The sequence below is a fragment of the Aquarana catesbeiana genome, linkage group LG11 (assembly GCF_042186555.1).
Source record: "Aquarana catesbeiana isolate 2022-GZ linkage group LG11, ASM4218655v1, whole genome shotgun sequence".
NCBI classification, from domain to species: Eukaryota; Metazoa; Chordata; class Amphibia; order Anura; family Ranidae; genus Aquarana; species Aquarana catesbeiana.
Genome location: NC_133334.1, coordinates 223574123 through 223596117, shown reverse-complemented (window position 1 = coordinate 223596117; position 21995 = coordinate 223574123). Strand labels below are relative to the sequence as shown.

The window sequence follows — 21995 nt, the reverse complement described above, 5'->3', positions numbered from 1 at the left end:
TGACCATGAAGCTATAGGCTTCCCCCAGGGAGGAAAACAGACAAAACCAACAAAGCCCATAAGGATCAGAAAAAAGTCACCACTGTACCTCTCTTACCTGGGCTTGACTGGTGCTAGGGGCTCCTGCATCCGCCGCTGCTGCCTTGCTTTCATCCATCTTGCAGAGAAAGGGTAGCAAAAATGACAAACCACAAGTTTTTAAATTTTCCCGGTCCTCGCATCATCAGCGAGGGCCGGAAGCGGAAGCGCCGGTCTGTAGACCCGCCCTCTGGTCCTTTCGTTCCAGGCGCTTGGAACCACTAGCGCCGAGCCCAGCCAGGAAGCTGCATCACTGGATGCCCTCCCCAGCCGGGATCCGGAACCGAGATGTGGGACACGCCGCTGACCGGCAGCGGCCCCCGCCCGTCCACCAGAACCATCTCTTAGGACCTAAAACAGCAGACTCCGGGCACCAGACACCGCACCTGCTGAGGGTCCTAACTCCCCTGAGATGGAGAGACCGAAGGCTTCGGAACACCCCCGCACCTCTGGAGGGGTGCTGGGATGGTCACTAAACTAAAAACAAAAAAGGTAAGCCTAACCCTCTTCCAACCTTGGAGAGAGCGCAGCTCCCTGGTTCCAGGCACATGCTTCCACCATGGCGGAGGAAACACAATAACTGAGGCCATGGTGGAAGAGGAGGGATTTAAGGGCTGCATGTGTTTCCTGTGAAGAAGGCGGAGCTACGCTCTCTCCAAGGTTGTCCTGAAAGGCTATTTGAGAAATGTATTTTTAACAGGTTTGTTAAGCATTTTGTGGCATATCAATGGCCCCCCTGCCCGCAAAGTACTCTAGATACTTTTCACAGACTTCACGGGCGCTTTGGGGGGGCAAGCCAGGATGGCCAGCTTTAAGAGCCGTCAGGGTTGTATCCGGTAATAAGCCGGCCTCAGTCCCAACTGAAGCCACGTAGTTCAAAGCATTTTTTCGTAAAAAGTTATGCAATATGAAGCATGCCATAACTACATAATTGAGTTTATATTCCGCCATGTTGATCGCTGTGAGGAATAGGCGGAACCGGCTGGCCATTATTCCAAAGGCATTTTCCACCACTCTTTTGGCTCTGGCCAGCCGGTAGTTAAAAATCCTCTGCTCCGGGATGAGGGTCCTCATGGGGAACGCCCGCATCAGGTGTTCACCCAGACCAAATGCTTCATCAGCGACAAAGACGAACGGGAGTCCTTCTACGTTCTGTTCAGGAGGTGGCAATCCCAAGCCACCATTCTGGAGCCGTCTGTAAAATTAGGTCTAGGCGATGACTCCACCATCCGACATCCGGCCATTCTTCCCCACGTCCACATACAGGAACTCATATGTCACCGACACCACCGCCAACATCACAATACTATTAAACTCCTTAAATTGTCATTTTGCACATAAACATTGCAAGCAGATTAAACACAAACATTCTTGGACAAAATCAGTATTAACGTTTATTTTAAGGAGTATTTAAAGACAAAAAGATAAGGTCCACTTATCAGATTCCTCACCCCCTCTGATGGCCCATTGTAAAAATTTTTGGGGGGGAGATGTTTTGGACAGGTAACCCTCTCCACTTCATTGAGAGCTGAATGCATACATAACAATGTGTGTTACTTTGGCCAGGCTCTTCTTACTTACACTATTGGCAGCCCACTGGATAGGTAAGAAGTGTCATAATACAAAAATATGAATACACACTGTACAAATTGAAGCACTTTTTTACATTCTGCAATTATCTATCGAGATAATAGGAGAACAAAACTTTAAACCGTACCATTTGAAAGTATTCTGGCAGGCCCTTGCACTACATGCTTTGGTGAATTCATCCATAAATATGACCACAAAAGAGGTAGGTATAGTGTGTATGGGTTTGGCAAAGTCAGTAGATAGAGGATTGGTATCGGTTGACTTAGCAGTTGGGGGGAGGGAGGGTTCAAAATTATTTTGGAACCCCCCAAAAAAAGCCTTTTGCACTCTGCATGAATTTTAAAGACACAAATAACATTTGTACCCATTTTAGGGGGTGTTTAGGCTAAAGCACTACTATGAAGCTGACAAAATACATTGTTAAGTGACTAGGCTAGGTGTGTATGGGCCCAGGATAGCATGCTGAGGTTAGTGAAGGCAAATATGCATGAAGGACAAAAAAGAAGTTTAAAAGCTTCCGCATGCATGAGGACAAAGGGGACATTCATAGCATATTACAACCATGGTAATTAGGGAATGATGAAAAAAAATACAATACATTAGCAAACATGAAATACATAGAATGTGATGTTAAAGGAGAAAACTTACCCTAATATAATCCTGCAGGACCTGAATGATGGCAGAACAGGTCTCTGGAATAATAATCCCCAGAGCCTGGGGGGAGATGCCTGTCGAGAACTTGATGTCCTGGAGACTTCTCCCCGTCGCCAAGTACCGCAATGTGGCGACTAGCCTGTGCTCGGGAGTGATGGCTTGCCGCATGCAGGTGTCCTGCCTGCTAATACAAGGGGACAGCAAAGCCAGCAAAGGTGAAAAACGGGGTCCGTCAGGATTATTCTCACCGATCTCCCGCAACAAAGGCATATGAGAGAATTGGTCACGCTGGAGCAACCAATTCTTCGTCCATGAACTCCTTCCCACCCTGTTCATGGACTGGGCTTGGGTCAAAGCAAGAACACCAACACCAAGCCCCCGCATAGCACGAACTCTACGACAAGTACGTAACCGCAACATGGCTTCAAAACGGTCGGCTGGTCAGAACAATCTAACAGAAAGCACTGAAAAACAGAAAGGCCTGAGAAGAGCGAGCTGAAAATCAGAAACGAGCGGACAAGAACGCACTGAAAATCAAATACGTACTATAATAATAATAATGATGATAATAATAAGCACTGACAAACTAATGCGAACTGACTACACACACTGAAGAACAAATACGAACCCACAAGCACAAACTGAAGAGCAGTAATAACGATCTGAAAAGCACGAGGCTGAAAAGCGCGAATCGTCTCTCACCAAACTTCTACTAACACGAGATTAGCAGAAGGAGCCCAAAGGGTGGCGCACTTGATATTGAACTTCCCTTTTCTAGTGCCGTCATACATGTTGTACGTCACCACGTTCTTGACATTCGGAATTTCCATCCAACTTTGTGTGACCGTGTGTATGCAAGACAAGTTTGAGCCAACATCCGTGGGAAAAAATCCATGGATTTTGATGTCGGAATGTGCGATTGTGTGTACTTGGCTTTAATGTCCTATCTCGCTCTTCACCACAGATCTAAAGATTATAAGCAAGGTTAAGGCAATGAGGCTTTCGAATGTAATAGCCACACTCATTCACCATGATCAATCGGAGTTCCTCCTTAACCAGTCAACATCAATTAACCTTTGCAGGTTTTATCTCAATATGCAAATACCAGCTGAAAAAACTGGGTAACAGAGCTATACTATCCTTTGATGACAACAAGGCATTCGATAGTGTAGAATGGCAAGGTTTATGGAGCGTTAGCTATGTTTAACTTGGGACAGACTTTTATCTCAAGGTTCAAATTACTTTATAAAGCACCTACTGCTCGTCAGGGTAAAGAATCCTCTATCCTCACCCTTTGTGTTAGGCAGAGGAACGCGTCAGTCAGGGGTGTCCCCTCTCCCTATTACTTTTTGCCTTGTCAATCAAACCCTTGGTAGTGGCCATCAGGGAGGATCCTATTGTGCAGCTCTAAGTGTTGGGGGGACGCACTTGAGACCCTCTAAAATTTTTAAATTGACCACCACTGTGCTAATCTAAAGCCCCATACACACGATAGGACTTTGTACAAACTTTCCCTTGGATTTTTGTACAAAGGGCGTTGCCCAAAAGTTTGTATTGCATACAGATGACAGGAAGAGGACCCCCGAAGTCGGAAGAAGACCCCCAAAGTCGGAAGAAGACCCCGGAGCTGCCTAATAAATTACTTTAAAAACCTGTGTACTGTGTTTTTTATTGACACTTTTTCCCTAGGTGAATGGGTAGGGGTACGATGTATCCCATACTCATTCACATAGGGTGGGGGGCCAGGATCAGGGGGCCCCCTTATTAAAGGGGGCTCCCGGGTTCCGATAAGCGCCCCGCCCGCAGACCCCGACAACCAACGGCCAGGGTTGTCGGGAAGAGGCCTTTGTGCTTATCAACATGGGGACAAGGTGCTTTGGGGTTGGGGGGCCTGCAGGGAGCCCCCTTCCCCCAAAGCTCCCACCCCCCCATGTTGAGGGCATGCGGCCTGGTACGGCTCAAGGGGGGGGGCGCTCGCTCATCCCCACTCCCTTTCCTGACCGGCCAGGCTGCGTGCTCGGATAAGGGTCTGGTATGGATTTTGGGGGGACCCCCACGCCGTTTTTTCGGCGTAGGGGGTTCCTCTTAAAATCCATACCAGACCGAAGGGCTTGGTATTCCCCAGAGGGGAATTCCCTCTCGCGCCCGCCGCAGTAGGAAAATGTGTTTTTCCTATTGCAGCTAGCGCGAGATGTACAGTACCCTGCCGCCGGGAAACATTCTCGCGGCCGTGTACTGTAGTTTGTACAAAAGTCCAATGGCTTAGTGTACACACGATCGGACTTTGCTCCGTCAGACTTTTGTTGCCAGAAAGTTTGTCCATTCGCACAGCCAACAAAAGTCCGATGGAAACTGAAAAAGTTTGTCCGATGGAGCGTACACACGGTCGGATGTTGCTCCAAAACAGCTCATTTGCATGTTTGTTGTCAAAAAGTCCGATCGTGTGTACGGCCCTTAGCACTATCCTCCATCCAAAATGCAGACACCCTAGGACAGGATCCTTAGAATTCATAAAGACTGGCGCAGATTTTGCAAAAGTGGCGAAGAATGCGCCAAATGTATATACCTGTCTAGAACTTTTACTTGAATGTGACTCATGCTGCTCCACTTTTAGAATGCACACAAATGTGTCTGAGCCTGTTTTTCTCTGCACGCCAAAAGACAGTTGGTCCTAATTAGCTCCACTTTTACTTTTGGTGCATCCAATGCAGCACAATGTAAACACGGCACATTCAATGTGACACAAGGTAAAAGTGGCAAATTCCCTAACTATTTGTGTATGAATTGCTGTCAAAAGCAAAAGTGTTGTAAATTATTCATGAATTTGCCGTAATATAAGAGGGATTAATGCCAGATAAGTGGAGCAGCAGCTTTATTGAATGCCCCCCAATGTGTGTTACAGGACAGATAACCAGGTGAAATATAAAAGAAAAATACCTATAAAATAAATAAAAATAAAACATTTAAAAATTGGTTAACTGCAATATATGAAACATTTGGGGATTAATACTGCTTTAAATTGAGCATCTTTTCTTTTCCCAAGCAATCTAATTACCGGTACTTTGTGGATTGTGTCCAGAATCCTACGTGAATTTGGTACTTTGGCACTGTAAATATTTAGACTGTTGCTAGCTGACTTTGGATTGTAGATATGTATTTGGCTATCTTGAAATGAAGAATGGAAAATGAAAGCAAATATAATATGATGCATGACATGCCCTTGCTTATAATGTGCACATTGCTAGAGACTAGCAGCTGAGCAGGTGAGATCTCTTTCTTTTTTTAATCAACAAAAAGGTTTTATTAATTTGTCCATAGTGCATACATGTTATAATATACTGTTCAGGGTACAAAACATGTAATGAAGGTATATAAATAACAATTAAAAGCTTAATCTATAGTTATGTTTACATATTCTGTTTGGGTACAAGATAAAGAATTGTTCCATAGTGCGACCCTGCGTTTCGTTCATAGTTCCTATAGGATTAGCAATCTATAACTTAATATCTATCTGTTGTGCGATGTTCAGGTTGTACTATGAGCAGGTATCCGATTCTTGTAACCATCTATCCCAGATTTTGTTGTATTTCGTGGGACACCCTCTATTAGTGTATATGAATTTTTTGTATGGTAAGGAATTATTTATTTCTGCCTTCCAGTCCGAAAGCCTTGGGGGGAAGGGTCTCATCCATTTTCTGGCTTTTCTGGCTATCGTTTTCCGTGCTAGAAATAGCGTCTCGTGCATAAACGTCTTAGTGTATTTGTCAATAGAGTCAGATAGTATCCCGATAAGGCATGTTTTGGGGTCTAGTGTTAGCCTCGGTTCACACCAGAGGCGGCACGACTTGCAGGTCGTCTCACCGAGGCGACCTGCACACGACTGCCGGGGCGACTTGCAAAACGACTTCTGTATAGAAGTCTATGCAAGTCGCCCCCCAAAGTCATACAGGAACCTTTTTCTAAGTCGGAGCGACTTGCGTCGCTCCAATTAGAACGGTTCCATTGTACTGAACAGGACGCTACTTGTCAGGCGACCTAGGTCGCCTGACAAGTCGTCCCAGTGTGAACCGAGGCTTACTGGAGAGCCCATATTGTCATGTAGGAATGTTACCACTTACATAGTTAGTTAGTAAGGTTGAATAAAGACACCAGTCCATCCAGTTCAACCTGAGTGAGTACACCCCCACATCAGTCCCTACCCTCAAGAAACCCACAATCCAAGGTCCCCAACTCACATTCATATATACTAGGGCCAATTTTGGACAGAAGCCAATTAACCTACCAGCATGTCTTTGGAGTGCGGGAGGAAACCGGAGTACCCGGAGGAAACCCACGCAGGCACAGGGAGAACATGCAAACTCCAGGCAGGTAGTGTCGTGGTTGGGATTCGAACCAGTGACCCTTTTTACTGCTAGGTGAGAGTGCTACCTACTACACCACTGTGCTCCATAGACCTTGTATTTTGGGGCACGACCACAGTAAGTGAATGAATGTGCCTGTCTCTTTCCCGCACATCTGACACATAGTGGACTGAGAGCTCCTATATCTAGCCACTCTAAGTGGGGTGAGGTATGCTTGGTGGAGTATGTAGATTTGGGTCAATCTATCAGAGAGTTTGGGAGAAACCACCTTGCAAGATTCCATGGCCTCCTCCCATTCCTCGTCCTCTATAGATCCTATCGCTCTTTCCCAGTGGGGCTTGAGTCCGTATGCCAGTTTAGTGGCCATTGGGGTAATAGGTATGTTGTAGAATGCCGATATTAGTTTTTGGAGGTCCGTGTTTTTAACTATCAACAACGGCTCTTTTTACATTTTTTTATTAACATTTAACTGTGTTGGTTTTAGGTTAGCACATGCAAAATGAAAAAAGGGAATACTTCTGATTTCACTTAACTGGAACATAGAAAATAAATATATATATATATATTTATATAGGTGTTATATGGTTTTCGCTATAGCTACATTTATACAAATTTATTTCTGAGCACTGACAGAGAACATAAGTGTTATAGGTTAAATCTGTTTCTTCTGGGTCTACCTTTTGAAGTCATATAGATACAAATCTTTGGACTAACCAGAAAGCCTGCTCAGATTCTTTTTATACTAGGAGTCACAGGTGAAATATATTTCCTGTGGGAAGGATCAGGAAACAGGAGCAGACTCATCTAAAACATTTCGGAAATGTGCAGAAATTTGAAACCCTTGGTTTTCCCTATTCCTAGTTATAATCTTTTCATGGCATTGTATTTGTATTGCAATATCCCAAGTTGTAATTCTGATAACCAAGACTGAGCCTTGTATGAATATGTCATTGTTTCTGTACCCCGCTTTTATTTCCAATGAATCTTGACTGTGTAAAAAAAAAAAAAGAAAAATGTACATGATGATATATTGTTTTACAAACGATTTTGATATCAGTGTCTGGTAAGAGACAATGCAATGTTAGTACAGTAAAACCTTGGATTGCGTGCATAATTCGTTCCGGAAATGTGTTTGTAATCCAAAGCAATCATATATCAAAGCAAATTTACCCAAAAGACATAATGGAAACTTAGATGATTTGTTTCACAACCATTTTGTAACCATATTGCTACACTAAGGCCCCTTTCACACTGGTGTGGGGGCGGCGTCAGCGGTAAAGCGCCGCTATTTTTAGCGGCGCTTTACCGTCCTATTTGCTGGGGTATTCAGCCGCTAGCGGAGCACTTTTAACCCCCACTAGTGGCCGAAAAAAGGTTTAAACCACCCACAAAGCGCTGCCACAGCAGCGCTTTGCTGGTGGTATGGCCGTGCTGCCCATTGATTTCAATGGGCAAGAGCGGTATACACACCGCTCCAAAGATGCTGCTAGGAGGACTTTTTTTAGCGTCCTGCCAGCGCACCGCTCCAGTGTGAAAGCGTTTGGGCTTTCACACTCAAAAGAGAGGAGCGGCTCTTTCAGGGTGCTTTGCAGGTGCTATTTTTAGCGCTGTAGCGCCTGCAAAGCGCCCCAGTGTGAAAGGGGTCTTAGAGGCACAAAAAAACATAGGTTATTGGCGCAATCCAGCTGGGGTTGTTCCTGTTAAAAAGTCCTAATTAGGTGATACAAAGAACAAAAAGAGCAGCGTCATTCAAATGTACTGTAGTATGATCACATTTTTAATGTAAAAAAAAGTGGAATCACACTCACAATGTCAAAAACAATATCCAGCGTTAAGGAGTTTGGTGCTCATCCGTGTAAAGCTGCTGGTGTATATGTGGCAGTGGCGTATCTAAGGTATGGCACATATGGCAAGTGCCATGGGCGCCATGTGAAGGGGACGCATGATGGGGAAAAGTGAGAATGTTAAAACTGGTGTATTGCTCAGAAAAGCTGCGTCCCTGGTGTCGCCATTGCGCAAGCTGAGTGTGGGGGATGCGCGTGGTATGCGTTGATTACGGTAAGGTGGACCAGCCTGCTGAGGTCGCTGGCGGTGTCAGGTGATCTGCGCTGTGTGTATGGAGCTGAGCATAGAAGATGCACGATGGCCCGCTGGCAATGTGACGAGCTGCTGGGATCTGTATTCCCCGTTTCTCCCGGGATCCCCGGCTGGATGATGAAGAGCTAAGCTCCATCCCACCGCCCCACACTGCCATCTCTAAGAATGTCTCTCCATTCATCCGGGGGGTGCGCCCATCGCTAAATCTGCCCCCGATCTCTCCCTCACCCGTTCTCTGCCCATTGATCAGTGGCTATTGATCACAGAGCTCCAGCACGTGTACATCTGGAGCCATGTGGCTCTGCTACAGCCTCCGGCAGCGGCTGTTCTGTGATCCCAGCGGCTCCATCTCTAACGCTGCCACTAACTTGGACACCGAGCAGCCCCAGAGCTGTCAGTGCCTATAAGATTCGGGGACCTGAGGCATGGGGATCTGCACTGGACCCTGGCCGGATCACAGCAGCAGCTCAGGGGTGGACAACCTCAATCTCGGGGGAAGCTGTGCAAAGTGGCCAGAGGGGAAAGTCCGGATGGGCTGCTTCTACTACTACAGAACTGGGGAGGCAGCGGCACCGGGGACAGCAAGGGCCAGCAGGTGCACCAGCAACATCCTCTGCAGAAGGGATGGGACAAACTCTGACTGGAGGAGATGGAGGGCAAGAAAGTCAGCAAGAGCATAGATCGGGTACTGAAGGAGGAGAAGAGGACTAGACTGCTCCTCCTAGGTAAGTGCCTCTCATTCCATTTCTAGACTTACATGGGGGGTAGGTGGCCGGCCATGCCCGCTGACACTGCCTGTCTGCTTTATGTTGTCCTTGACATTTTATGGTTAGCATCCTGGGCATGCCTCTGGATTCTACATGCTGGAGGGTGTCAGCTGCAAGAGGATCCCCCCACAAATAGGAGAGCAAGGAGAAGCAGGTACCCCCCCACCAATGTGTACCCCTATTTATATACTGGGCTTCACTCCTGCCCAGGGCACTAGCTGCATGTAGTTAGCATGTTCCCCCTGTGGGGTTCCTCTCCCACGCCAAACACATGCAGGTAGGTGAATTGTACCCTGTGTACAGACTGGCAGTGTACATGGCTGATCACATTCTACACTGACCCTACAATTATAGAGGACCCTACACATATCTATGAATACTTCCATTCAGTCCTGTTCAGCTCTTGGCAGATTTTGGGCCAGTGCTCATCTTGGTCTATTTTTTGGACATAGGGGGTGGCATGCAGAATGTTATCACCCATGTACATTGCTGCTTCATACAGAGGGGGGACCATCACCTACCAACATGGCTTTGGAGTGTGCCAGGAAACTGGAGTACCTGGAGGATGCCCACACCTAGAGAACATGCAAACTCCATGCAGATAGCTTCCTGGCCCAGATTCAAACCAAGTGAGGCAAGTGCCAACCACTAACCTACTGTTCTCCCTATATACCTGTATATACTGACAGTATTATCTGAAAGTTGGGTTTCAAATGTTTTGACAGGGGCGCAGTTTCAGTGCTTGCCATAGGCACCATTTTCACTAGATACGCCTCTGATATGTGGCCAGAGGTCCGGGGGCGCTGGTGGCTCCCAGCGCTTCCTGGAGAACTCGGAGACACTGGGGAACTGTTGACAGCACTTCCGAGTGCTCTGAACACGCTCTACGTCCGCCCCACCCAGCTGGGAGTCTCTCCGACTTCCCCAGGAAGTGCTGGGAGCCACCAGCGCCCCCGGACCTCTGGCCACGTATACACCAGCAGCTTTACGCAGATGAGCACCAGACTTCTTAAAGAGGAAGTAAACCCTGATGGGTTTTACTTCCCCTTTGTTCCCTACAAAGTAAAAGCATAATGGGCTAGTATGCATCCGATAGACCTCGCTCATATATCAGGTTAAATTTTTTTTTTTAAATTTGCTCGTCTTGCATAACACTTGCAGGCCAAGTTACTCACAATCCAAGGTTTTACTGTAAATAGTAACCTCCCAAGCCCTATTAAGTGGATCATTCAATAAGTTCTTACATTTTACTGAAAGTTTTTAATAGATTTCAACTTTTGTAAAGTGTGTCTCTTACAGTTATGATATTGATCAATGCAGGGCTTGATTATTCAAGGTAAAATTGCATTTAAAGCATGCTTTAGGAAAATAAAATAACAATAGTATGATTTTTACTTACATATATGTTCTGTCATTGGTCAGGTCCTGCAGCCTGCCAAGTTAAAAAAAAAACAGCCTTTCCCCATCCTGTTGATGTGACAGCTTTTTGGTTTACAGGCTGTTTTTTCCTCAACTAATCGTTTACATCAGCCCACACCCTAAAACCATTTAGATTGAAGTCGGTTACCTGGAGCAGTGCAATGCATTGTGTGAGCTGGGTATAGGTAGCGGGTACAAAAGATCCCTGGCGTGAGTAGACTTTCAGGCACAGATACCAGTTCAGTGGAGTAGAATCAAACAGTGGTGTGTTTATTGGTGCTATAATCATACCTCCCAACTGTCCCTGATTTGGAACAAAGTCCCTCTGTCCCTCATTTTGGTCTGATCTATAAAGTTGTATATAAAATGCACTATTTATCTATCAAAAAAGTGTTTCCCAGTGCTAAACCTTTCATCCAATGTCTAAACTGCTGCAGTTGAAAATTCCAAAAGCCAATCTAAAGGAAATGTAGCGATAAAAAAATGACTTCTTTTACACTACTGCCACTTGAAAGTCACACAATTTCAGGTAATGCCTGTGTAAACTTGAGGTCTATGGACCTCAACTCGCATCAAAGTCGGACCAAAGTAGTACAGGGACTACTTTGAAGTCGGTACTCATTGGAAATCATGGGGTACGACTTGTCATGCGACTTTGCAGTCCCAAGTCGCAGGACAAGTTGCAAAAGTGTGAAAGTGGCCTTAGTGGGTTTAACCATTTTTTTTTTTTGTACAATTCTACTTTTGCTAATAGGTGTCCCTCGTTCCCATCTCAGAAAGTTGGAAGGTATGCCATGTCCAAGTCTAGTTACAAGTGCTGTATAGTGAGATAAGCAGAAAAATGGTTCAAAAACTTACAAAACAAGATCCTAGTCATGTTCACTGGCACTATCTACACAACTCTGACTATCAGGCTGTACAAGCCTGAGCCTCGGTTCACACCAGAGGCGGCACGACAGTCCCAGATAAAGTCCCACTGCACTTCCAGATCTGGCGCAGTCAAGAGGAAGGGTGGAAGAGAAGACGGCGGTGGCTTAAAGAAGCACGGGCGGGACTCCAGGAGGCAGAGCAGCTTTCGCCATGCACCGCCTTCGTTCAAGGACTGGCCAGCCCCGCCGCAGCACATGACCACATTCGCCCAATCACAGGGCGCCAGCTGCTGCAACATGGTGGCTGGATCGCAGGGGACACAGCAGTTAATGGAAATCCACTCAGTGAAGTGACACAAACTGATGCGGGATTTTGATTTGCGCCCCCCCCGGCCTGCGCCCCTGGCAGGCGCCGGTCTCGTTAGCCCCTTGGTATGCCCCTGTAGGTAGGGGAAAACCTGCCAACCAATGGCAGCCGCTCATGCAGGGCGCAGGGGCGCCGCCCCTAATCCATGCGCCCAGGCCACTAATCTACATGTAGGGCGTCAAACGCATGGATTCCAATGTTTTATTTTTTTTTTACAAAGCATATGATTAGAGCCGGAGGCTCTAAGGCTCTATTCAGACTAATGCGTTTTTTGCTGCATTTTGCAGAAATGCATGGGAATTTTTTAACATGGGTTCCTATGAAACATGTTCACATCAATGCATTTTTGTGCCTCTGCGTTTTTGGAAAGGGTCGGGTACTTTTTTTTCATGCAAAATGCAGCGTTTTGCATGTAATAGAATTCAATGGACCTGCATCCAAAAACGCAAGTACCGCGTTTTGCGTTTTTTTTTTTCCTTTCTTTTTTTTTTTTTTAACACTGTATACAGTATAAAAAAACGGTAAAAAATAAAAAAAAAACGCATGTTCAAAAACGTGGCAAGCACCGCAAAAAGCACTGCAGAAACGCTCAAAAGCAACATGTATAGATGTAAATGGAGCCAAATTGGATTCAAAAAGGGTGGCCTACCCAGTTGTGTGACATTAGCAAATTAATATTCGCTAATGTCTTCCTATTTCTCCACCTGGCCCATCAGGAAGTGGGTCCTGAGAACAGATTGGCCACGAGTCCTAACTTCTGATTGGCTGGGAGAAGTGACAGCCGGGACTCAGGAGGAGACGAAGCTGCCGAAGCCGCAACCTGGATGGGGTAAGTGCGGGGCTGGCGGACAATAGACAAGCAGGCGAGCAAAGCAGCACGCGGTCGTGCAACGGGGGCAGGGTGGTGTTTGTTGGTTAGTAAGGGGCCCGTTTTGCCACCCCCTCCAAAAAAAATTGAGCACCAGCCGCCGCTGCAGATAACACAAGCTGCTTACCAGATGACAATGACTGCTGAAAGCACAGGGGAATAGGTCTCCGTCACACCACAATCAAACTGCAAGAGGACCAAGATGGCAGAATTCTAACGATAAGGCAGCTCATAGGTTAGGTTCTTGCATTTGCTGTTGCATGGGATTTCGACTGCCTACTGGGATTCCAACAGCAGATTTTTTACATAGAGCAGCTGCTGGAGTTTCTGAAAGACCAGCTCGTCTTAAATGCGCTTTTCATGTTTTTATTCTCCAGTGTTGCTGGAGAAGTGTGAGCTACATATGGTTGGAGGGAGACCTATTTCCCCATGCGTTATCTGACCACCTGTGATTCATTGCTCATTGTCATCTGGTAAGCAGCTTGTGTTATCTGTTTGGTGTGTGGAGTATGATCTTTTCTAGCTGCCAACTTAGTTCAGCATCACGTGTTTCTTCACCTGTCTGTCATCTGTCACGTAGCACAGAGGACTTTCTCTGAAGAGTGTGGATTCCTCTGGTATGGACAATCTCTCTTTATGCATATGTGTTTTCAGCATTTTACCTGTTTATTGATTTCCCCTACCTATTATGTGATTTGCTGCCACCTTACTAGCGCTGCACTTTATTTAGAAATAGACTATGCTGTTGCACTTATTTTCCCTTTAGCTTAGTGAATGTGGTAAAGCTTCACTTCATAAAGAATACCCAATCAGGTGCAAGAAAAAAAAAAAAAAAAGCAGTTTTGCTTATACATGCCGAGCTTCACCACATTCACTAAGCTTTGGGGGAAAATGAGTGTAATGGAACTTTCAAAGTGCACAGTCTATTTGTCTTTAATAAATCGACCCCATTGATCAGCACTGCAGCGCTACTTGAACAAAAATTTTCCAAGCCCATTCATGAGAAGTCAATCATGAGATGGACGTCTCATGAACAGAAACTACCATAGATGGATGGAAATTCAGCTGTTTCCTGCTGAACTGGCTGAATTTCAATCAAACTATGGCCAGCTTTAGGGCTTATGCACACTGCAGCTCAAAAAAGCTGATTTTGAGCTTTTATTTCTGCCTATGAAGCTTGTTCTTTTTTGTGCTCTTTCTCATGTTTTAATTGAGTTCTTTCAAGCTTTTTTGAGCATGCGCGTTTTTTTTTTTCACGAACCGTCCTAGATAGTATTTTCTTAACCACCGCTCAAAGAAGCTGCTCCTACAGGCTTTTGAGCTCTTATTTGTTCTGCCTAGAATTCCCCTCCATGTTAGCCAATGTGTGCATGCACACTAGGCTTTTTCAGGCATATGCTCCCACTGGAAGAAAAAAACCCCCACCAAACTCACGTTTTTGAGAGGAGCTAGTGCCCCAATGCTCCTGCAACGCTCCTCCCCATCATTGTAATCTTCCAATGTAACAAGGGTCAGTAGATTTAAGGGGCTGTGATGGGCACTCATGAAAAGGGGCTGTATAGCAGCAGTGCAGGGGAAAATCAACTAACTCACCAAGAATATGAAATGGTCAGCCATTGCTAATAAAACTGTGTAAAGAACCTTTATCACAAAATATTTTGTATTGATAACTGTGTTAATACCTGCAATGATAATTGTCATACCAATATATTATACATGTACATAAATGCGTATGTTATAAAAAAATATGATTTTAAAGCCTAAGTTTAGTCAAACATTTATTTTTTAAATCCGCACGAGGGACAGTGCTTACTATCAATGCAAGATGTCCCTTGCCCTGACGGCTGCAGCTTTAGTTGAAATCCAAATCCTCTGAATATCCTCTCCCTTCCAGCACCAGAAGATTAAAAAAGCAGAAGGACCTGTGACAGACACTCATCAAAGCTGCCCACTATACCTGCCCTTTCTGCCCGCCTCCTCCATTCATAGAAGCCATACTATAGCCTCTGTGAATGAAAAAGGATCTATGAACGGAGGATGTGCAGATAAATGAAAGGTCTGCCTCCTCCATTCATAAATGGCTTTTTTCTTTGAAGTATGACTCCTATGAATGGGAAGGGGGGGGTGAAAAGGGTGGGAATAGTCAACACTCTTGATGAGTGCTTATCACAGGTCCTTCAGCTGTGCATGGAAGATTACCACTGCGGACCCCTGCAGTGGTAATCTTCCATGCACAGCTGAAGGACCTGTGTTCGGAAGATGGTGTTCAGAAGATTCTGGATTTAGATCAACTAAAGCAGCAGCCATCAGCACAAGTACAATTTTGCATTGGTAGGAAGTACAAAAAAAATGTTTGCTGCAACTTAAGCTTCAGGCTCCATTCACACTTGTGCAACTTGTGATGCAACTTTGGACATCAAAGTTGCATGACAAGTTGTTCCTCATGTTTTCCAATGATACCATTCATATATGCGTGACTAAGGCTTGATTCACACCTATGCATTTTTAGTGCTTTTTGCATTTTGCACTACAGTCCGTTTAACATGGTTTCCTATAGAATACTTTCTGTAGAGCAAATCTGCAAAATGCAAAAAGCACTAAAAATGCATAGGTCTGAATCAAGCCTAAGGGCCGGTTCACACTGGTCCGACATGCACTCCGACTTCCAGAGCACAAGTCGCATGACATGTCAAAATCAATAGTTCCCTATGAGAGAGATCTTAACTGGTCCTACTTGTGTCTGATCTAACTTTGAGAATTCTCCCTGCACTACTTTGGTCCAACTTGGGTATGATTTCAGCCTTTTGATTTGAAAATTTGAAAGTCGCATCCAAGTCGGCTAATCATCTTAAAGCTACTTTCCCACTGGGCGTCGGCGGTAAAGCGGCGCTATTTTTATCGCCCTTGGGCTTTCACACTGAAGAGGCTCTTTACAGGCGCTATTTCTATCGCTGTAGCGCCTGTAAAGCGCCTCAGTGTCAAAGTAGCCTTACTGATCCGATTTGTGGCATGTGACTTGTGCTCTGAGGATCTTGAGGATAAAACTTCATGCCAAAATTAAAAAAAAAAAAAAAAAAAAAAAAAGGCGTAGGGGCCCCCTCCTACCGATCCATACCAGGCCCTTTGGGTCTGGTATTGATCTTGAGGGGGAACCCCACATCAACATAAAAGAAACAGCGTGGGGACCCCCAAACCATACCAGACCCTTCAGTCTGGTGTGCCTTTTAAGGGAAACCCCCACGCCATAATTAAAAAAAAAAACTGTGTGCCCCCCCCAAATCCATACCAGACTCTTATCCGAGCATGCTGCCTGGCAGGTCAGGAAAGGGGGGAGACGAGAGAGTGTCCCCACCCTCCTGGACCATATCAGGCTACATGCCTTCAACATAGGGGAGGGAGGGTGGGTGCTTTGGGGCAGTGGGGCTCGGAGCCCCCCACCCCAGAGCACCTTGTCACCATGTTGGAGACAAGGGCCTCTCCCAACCCCCCCCATGTGAATAAGTATGGGGTACATTGTACCCCTACCCATTCACCCCAAAAAAGTGGTGTTACAAAAAAACAAGAGACCGTTTTGAAAAAATCCTTTATTAAAAATGAAGAATGTCCCCTGTCGTAGCTCCGTGTCTTTTCCTTCTGCTTCTTCTCCCTGTTCTTCTCCCTCTACTTCTTCTCCCGATTCTTCTCCCCCTGCTGACCTGGTCATCCCCTGATGCTGTCAGGTCCGATGTCTGCCATTTGTTATAAAGCAATGGGGCGTGGCGGGGGATGTCACACAGAGACCCAGCCCCCTCGTGACATGAGTAGGGGGAATTGGCACCTGGCACACCCCTTACGCAGGCCTATGACAATACTAAAATTTTGGAGTTCCCATAATTTTCTTTCTTGGTGACATTAGACATGCATTAAGGTGAAAAACTTTCTGTGCTGCAGCTCCTCCACAGACCCCCCCCACCTTTTTCTTACCTGAGCGTGATCCAATCCAGAGATGCGCACAACAGCAGTGGCTCCTGCCACTGTCTCTCTTCTCATTGGACAGATTGATAGCAGCAGGAGCCATTGGCTCCCACTGCTGTCAATCAAATCCAGTGACACAAGAGCAGGGGGGGGCATGGCTGAGTCCCACTGTCTGTGTCAATGGATGCAGCAGCGAGACTCAGGAGCGAGCATGCATGGGTGCCCCCATGGAAATACGCTTTCCAGGGGGGCACCTGATGAAGAGGTGGGGCCTGGAGTGCCTGCGGGGGACCCCAGAAGAAGAAGATCGGGGCTGCTCTGTGCAAAACGATTGCACAGAGCAGGTAAGTATAGGCATGTTTTTTTATTGTTATTTAAAAAAAAATTAAAGGTTTACAACTACTTTAAGCACAAGAATTACCTGTGAGGGCTGTATTCTACCAAAATAAGTCATGAAAATATAGAGCAAATGCATAACTTACAATATCAGTGAGCTGTGAAAGTTTTTGTAGACACTTAATACAATCATATATCCTCTGACCTTCTGTTGACAGACAGTTCTGAGCAAACAAAAAGCTAACAGAAGACACAAGACATGCCTTTAATAGTAAGTATCAGTTTCCCCTGATATTTTCTGTTATTCTCAGCATATTTGTGACAAGGAAACCCTTGTAACTGAATTGAATAATTTACTATGTCTGTACTATTAAATAAATACCTTATTCCCCTAAGGCTGTTGCAGAGCCTACACAATCATTCTCAGTCTTTATACCTCAGAAAACCCTAAACAAAATGTAACAGATGAATAGCAGTTTGCATTGTGACAGTTAAAATCAGGCTCTTCACAAAGTAAGAGCTATCCGCCATCTTGTTGGTTTCCACTTCCTCATCTAAGCTGCCATCCAGCCTGGCATCTGGACTTTCCAGGCTGCAAGTTGTAGGAAGAGGCTCTCCCTCCCAGATGCATGAGCCGACCACTCACGGATTACATACAAAAAGTGCCATTTCTCCTTCCCATGTGAGTTACTAATGTACAAGTATTTCTCAGTACTTTTATTGCTGCACTTAGTTTGGTGCCCCCCAGTGTGTTCTCTTGGTCCTGCAGGTGTATCCATCCACCCAGTACTCCTATATTGGTCTGAGGTTCCCTGTTGTTGGAGACTGTCCATCAGAAGCACATACTATGCGATGAGCCTGATTTTAACTGTCACAACGTGAGTTGCCATTTGTCTTTTCATCACAATAAATCTGTTAATATACTACACTCAGATTGCGCACTGCTGTTCTTCTTATCTGTTTGCTTAGACCCCTTTCACACTGGGGCGGTTTGCAGGCGTTATTGCGCTAAAAATACCGCCTGCAAACCGCCCCAAAACAGCCTCCGCTGTTTGTTCAGTGTGAAAGCCCAAGGGCTTTCACACTGAAGCGGTGCGCTGGCAGGAGAAGAAAAAATCTCCTGCAAGCCGCATCTTTGGTGCGGTGAAGGAACGGTGAATAGCGGTGAAATCAATGGGACAGTGCGGCTATACCGCGGCTATAGCCGCACTATACGAGTGGTTTTAACCCTTTTTCGGCCGCCAGCGGGGGGTTAAAACCGCACCGCTAGCGGCCAAATACCGCGGTAAAACAGCGCTAAAAATAGCGCTGTTTTACCGCCGATGCCCCCTACCGCCCCAGTGTGAAAGCAGCCTAAGAGATACTTCAGTCTCTTCAGAGGTGGTGCATCTGGTGCATTGAGATTAGCAGAAAGTTACCCTGAAGGATCCAAGTGGACTCCATGAACTTTTTGCTGTTCTGCATAGACATTAATGTACACACAAACACTTATTGCACCATTTACCCCATTACAACTTTAAAAAATGTAAGTCTTGGGGAACCCCTATAAAAATGAATATGCATACAACCCACGGAACAATAGCATGAACAATAAGTTGTACGAAGGTTTGAATAACATCAATTATTTGGAGTATATTTGGCTCCCAGGGAGGACCACTTAACACCCCCTTTCTCTAGACATCAATATTATTCTCAGCAATATTCTTGAAATGAAATTAAGAGACGTTCGGGAATTTGAAAAAAAAATTATACTCGCGTAGGTGGACTGATGCTGCATCTGTCCCCTGTTGGCTCTGCACTGAGAACTGAGCGTTCGAAGAACGCTGATCGTTTAGTTCTCAGCATTCTGTGAGCAGAGAACTGGGCACTGCAACCCCCGAGCACTTTGGGCACTGAGCTGTAGAGGGAAGCGGCTGGCTCGGGCTCTCAGCGGCTTGCTGAGAGGCTGAGCCAGCTGCCAGTCCAGGCATCTGGGTGGATCCCGACCATATGGTCAGGATCTTTTCAGAGCCTGGACTGGCTCTCTGATGTCGATGGACAGCGGGCTTCAGCCCGCTGTAGGCTAAAACAGAACTAACTGCACTCATGTGATCCATAGCTTTGGCTAAACTTCTCCTTTTAATAATAACAATAGCAAAGAAACACAGACAGTAAAAATGGTGGTTTCATCTAAGTGATCAGTATAGAAATTACTCCTCTACATTGATGGTTAGTAGAAAATGGCCTCTTTGGTATTGGTGGTTAGTGTAGTTGGGAGATCAATACACTCACAGCTCAAATAATTCCATAGAAACCACAAGTGGAATCTTGATTGAGAAAACTGCTCTACAAGCATGAATTGTTCTAATTTAAAAATGTTCTACTTTTGCTGGCTGAACCTATTGAAATATTACACCACTGTCAACATTTTGCAGAGAACTGCAGTCAGGCACCACCAAGTTAATGAGCAAAAATTAAACACTTAAGGCCAGTAGCAGGTTAACTTTATTGAGGTGCTCATAAGTAACTCCCCCACCTCTCTGATTCCGAAATGGAACTTAGAGAAATTACTTCCAGGTGTGGGGCAGCGTGTGACACTCCCCTGCCTACTTACAATACAGTACTTGGTGACTAAGCATCAAATGGCCTGACCTAAATGCTGTCATGTGGAAATGAGGGCATGTACACAACTCAAAAATGTATTTCCACTTGGTGGGATAACCACTACTTTATATTTGTTACATGTTCCTACTCACATAGCATAACGTAAAAATATTTAAAAAATGCTGTTTACCATTTTAGATGAACAAAAAAACCCTACTTAATTATATTTTTTATAAGGGGCTGGGGAGCTGTGTTTGTCAAAAGTAACTCTATCTGCACTGTGCTGGCAGATCACATTATAAGTTGTAAACTAGATTTGAACACTGTGCGAGCAAAGAGTTAAAGCTGAAGTTTAGCTAAAAAAAAATAAATTAAATAAATCCCTATAGCTAGTCATATTTACCTGTAACAAAGTATGTCCCACATTGTGCGGGCAGATGGATCCTAGAGAAATCTTCACTGCAAGGATGCCTGTCCTCTTCCTGTCTCTGAACTTTCAACACTGCAGTGATTAAAGAGGAGTAAAATTAAAAGTCAGCAGCTACAAATACTGTAGCTGCTGACTTTTAAAGTAGTTGTAAACCACTTTGTGTACTTTATAGATTCCCCTCTGCTCAATGATGTTATGTGCCCCAGTGTATGTTCTACATAAAAAATATGTAGCTGTATACCTTATTTAAGAGCACCTCTTGGCGCTCACGTGACTGCACACCGCTCCCCTCTCCCTATCTGAGAAGTACAGCAGCAGGGGCTGGGAGTCCCTCGCTGACGTCAGCTGGGAGGAGGGAAGGAGAGGAGGAGAGCACCGACCGGCGCTCTGAAATAAGGTATACAGCTACATATTTTTTTATGTAGAACATACATTGGGGCACAAAATCATGCAACAGAGGGAAATTTATAAAGTACACAAAGTTATTTTAGCAGAAGGAGGGGAGGGGCGGGCACTGACACTAGCTGACAGGCAGGGAGGGGGAAAGAGGAGAGACAGCGGATGACGGAGGCACGTAAACTGACCACGGTATCAGGGACTCAGCGGCCATAATAAATGTCAGTTTACAAAGAAGAGGGCAGCACCAGGCAGGATCAGCCAGGTATTTTAGATCATAGAAAAGGGCAGATTACACAGCACAAGCACTGTGCTGTTATTCATGCTTTAAAGAAACATGATCCTTTTTTTGGGGGGGGAGTTACAAACACTTTAATATAAGGAAACCTAATTGTCCAGGGATTTAGTGATGTCTTCCCCGATTTTTCAATCAGCTTTGGGTCCAGGCTCCAGCATCTTGGATAAGGGCTTCACAGCCGGTTTCCTACTGCGCATGTGCGAGCCGCCTAGCCTTTGTGAATGATCCCGCAGTCTTCTCAGACCTGTGATGTGTCCCAGAAGGCTGCGGGGGAAGGAAGAGGGGAGGTGAATGTCTGCTCAGATCGCCGTGGCGGTCTGACCGGAAGTGGGAGTGGGTACCTATAAAGACCAGGTACCCTCCACCGCCCCCAAAAGTGCCAAATGTGGCAATGGAGAGGGGAGGATGCAAACAAGCGGAACATTCTATTTCGGGTGAAATTCCGCTTTAACAGCTTTGGGTCTTCAGGCAGAACAGCAGTACAGATGGTCTGACATGGACACACCCACTCCTGCCCTCTCCTTTTATTGAGTAAAGTTCTTTCACTGATTCCACTGCTTGTATTTAGATCACTGAATTTGGGAGAGAATCCTTTGACTGATTAGACTCTCCTCAATTCGCAGATCATGTTACAGGTAGTGTAATCGATGAAAGAACTTTATTCAATATAGGAAGAAGAGATCTTGTCCCTGTCAGACCATCTGTACTGCTGTTCTGCCTGAAGACCCGAAGCTGTTAATCATTGTGGTGCTGGAAGTTCAGAGACAGGAAGAGGACAGGCATCCTTGTAGTAAAGGTTTTTCCAGGATTTAGCTGCCGGTGTTCTGCCGAGAAAGTTCCTCTCAGCGGATAAGGAACCCCCTCTACTGCGCAGGCGCAGCGCCTGCGCAGTAGGAGCCGGCGGAAATAGCCAAAGCGAAATAGAGAA

General features: G+C 45.6%; 1 protein-coding gene across 2 annotated transcripts in view; it reads left to right on the top strand.

Annotated features, from left to right (window-relative positions):
• Positions 1–5432: 5432 nt before the first annotated feature.
• Positions 5433–21995, top strand: part of LOC141112508 (phospholipase A and acyltransferase 4-like) — a 56397-nt gene continuing 39834 nt past the window's right edge. Inside the window, exons 1-2 of one of the 2 annotated variants that reach the window (XM_073605395.1) lie at positions 5433–5585; positions 17579–17631. In XM_073605395.1, coding sequence (XP_073461496.1) covers positions 17620–17631 — 12 coding nt within the window. In that variant the 5' untranslated portion in view covers positions 5433–5585; positions 17579–17619. Of the gene's footprint in view, positions 5586–13601; positions 13688–17578; positions 17632–21995 lie in introns of those variants that run through there. The other variant, XM_073605396.1, reaches the window with a different exon arrangement.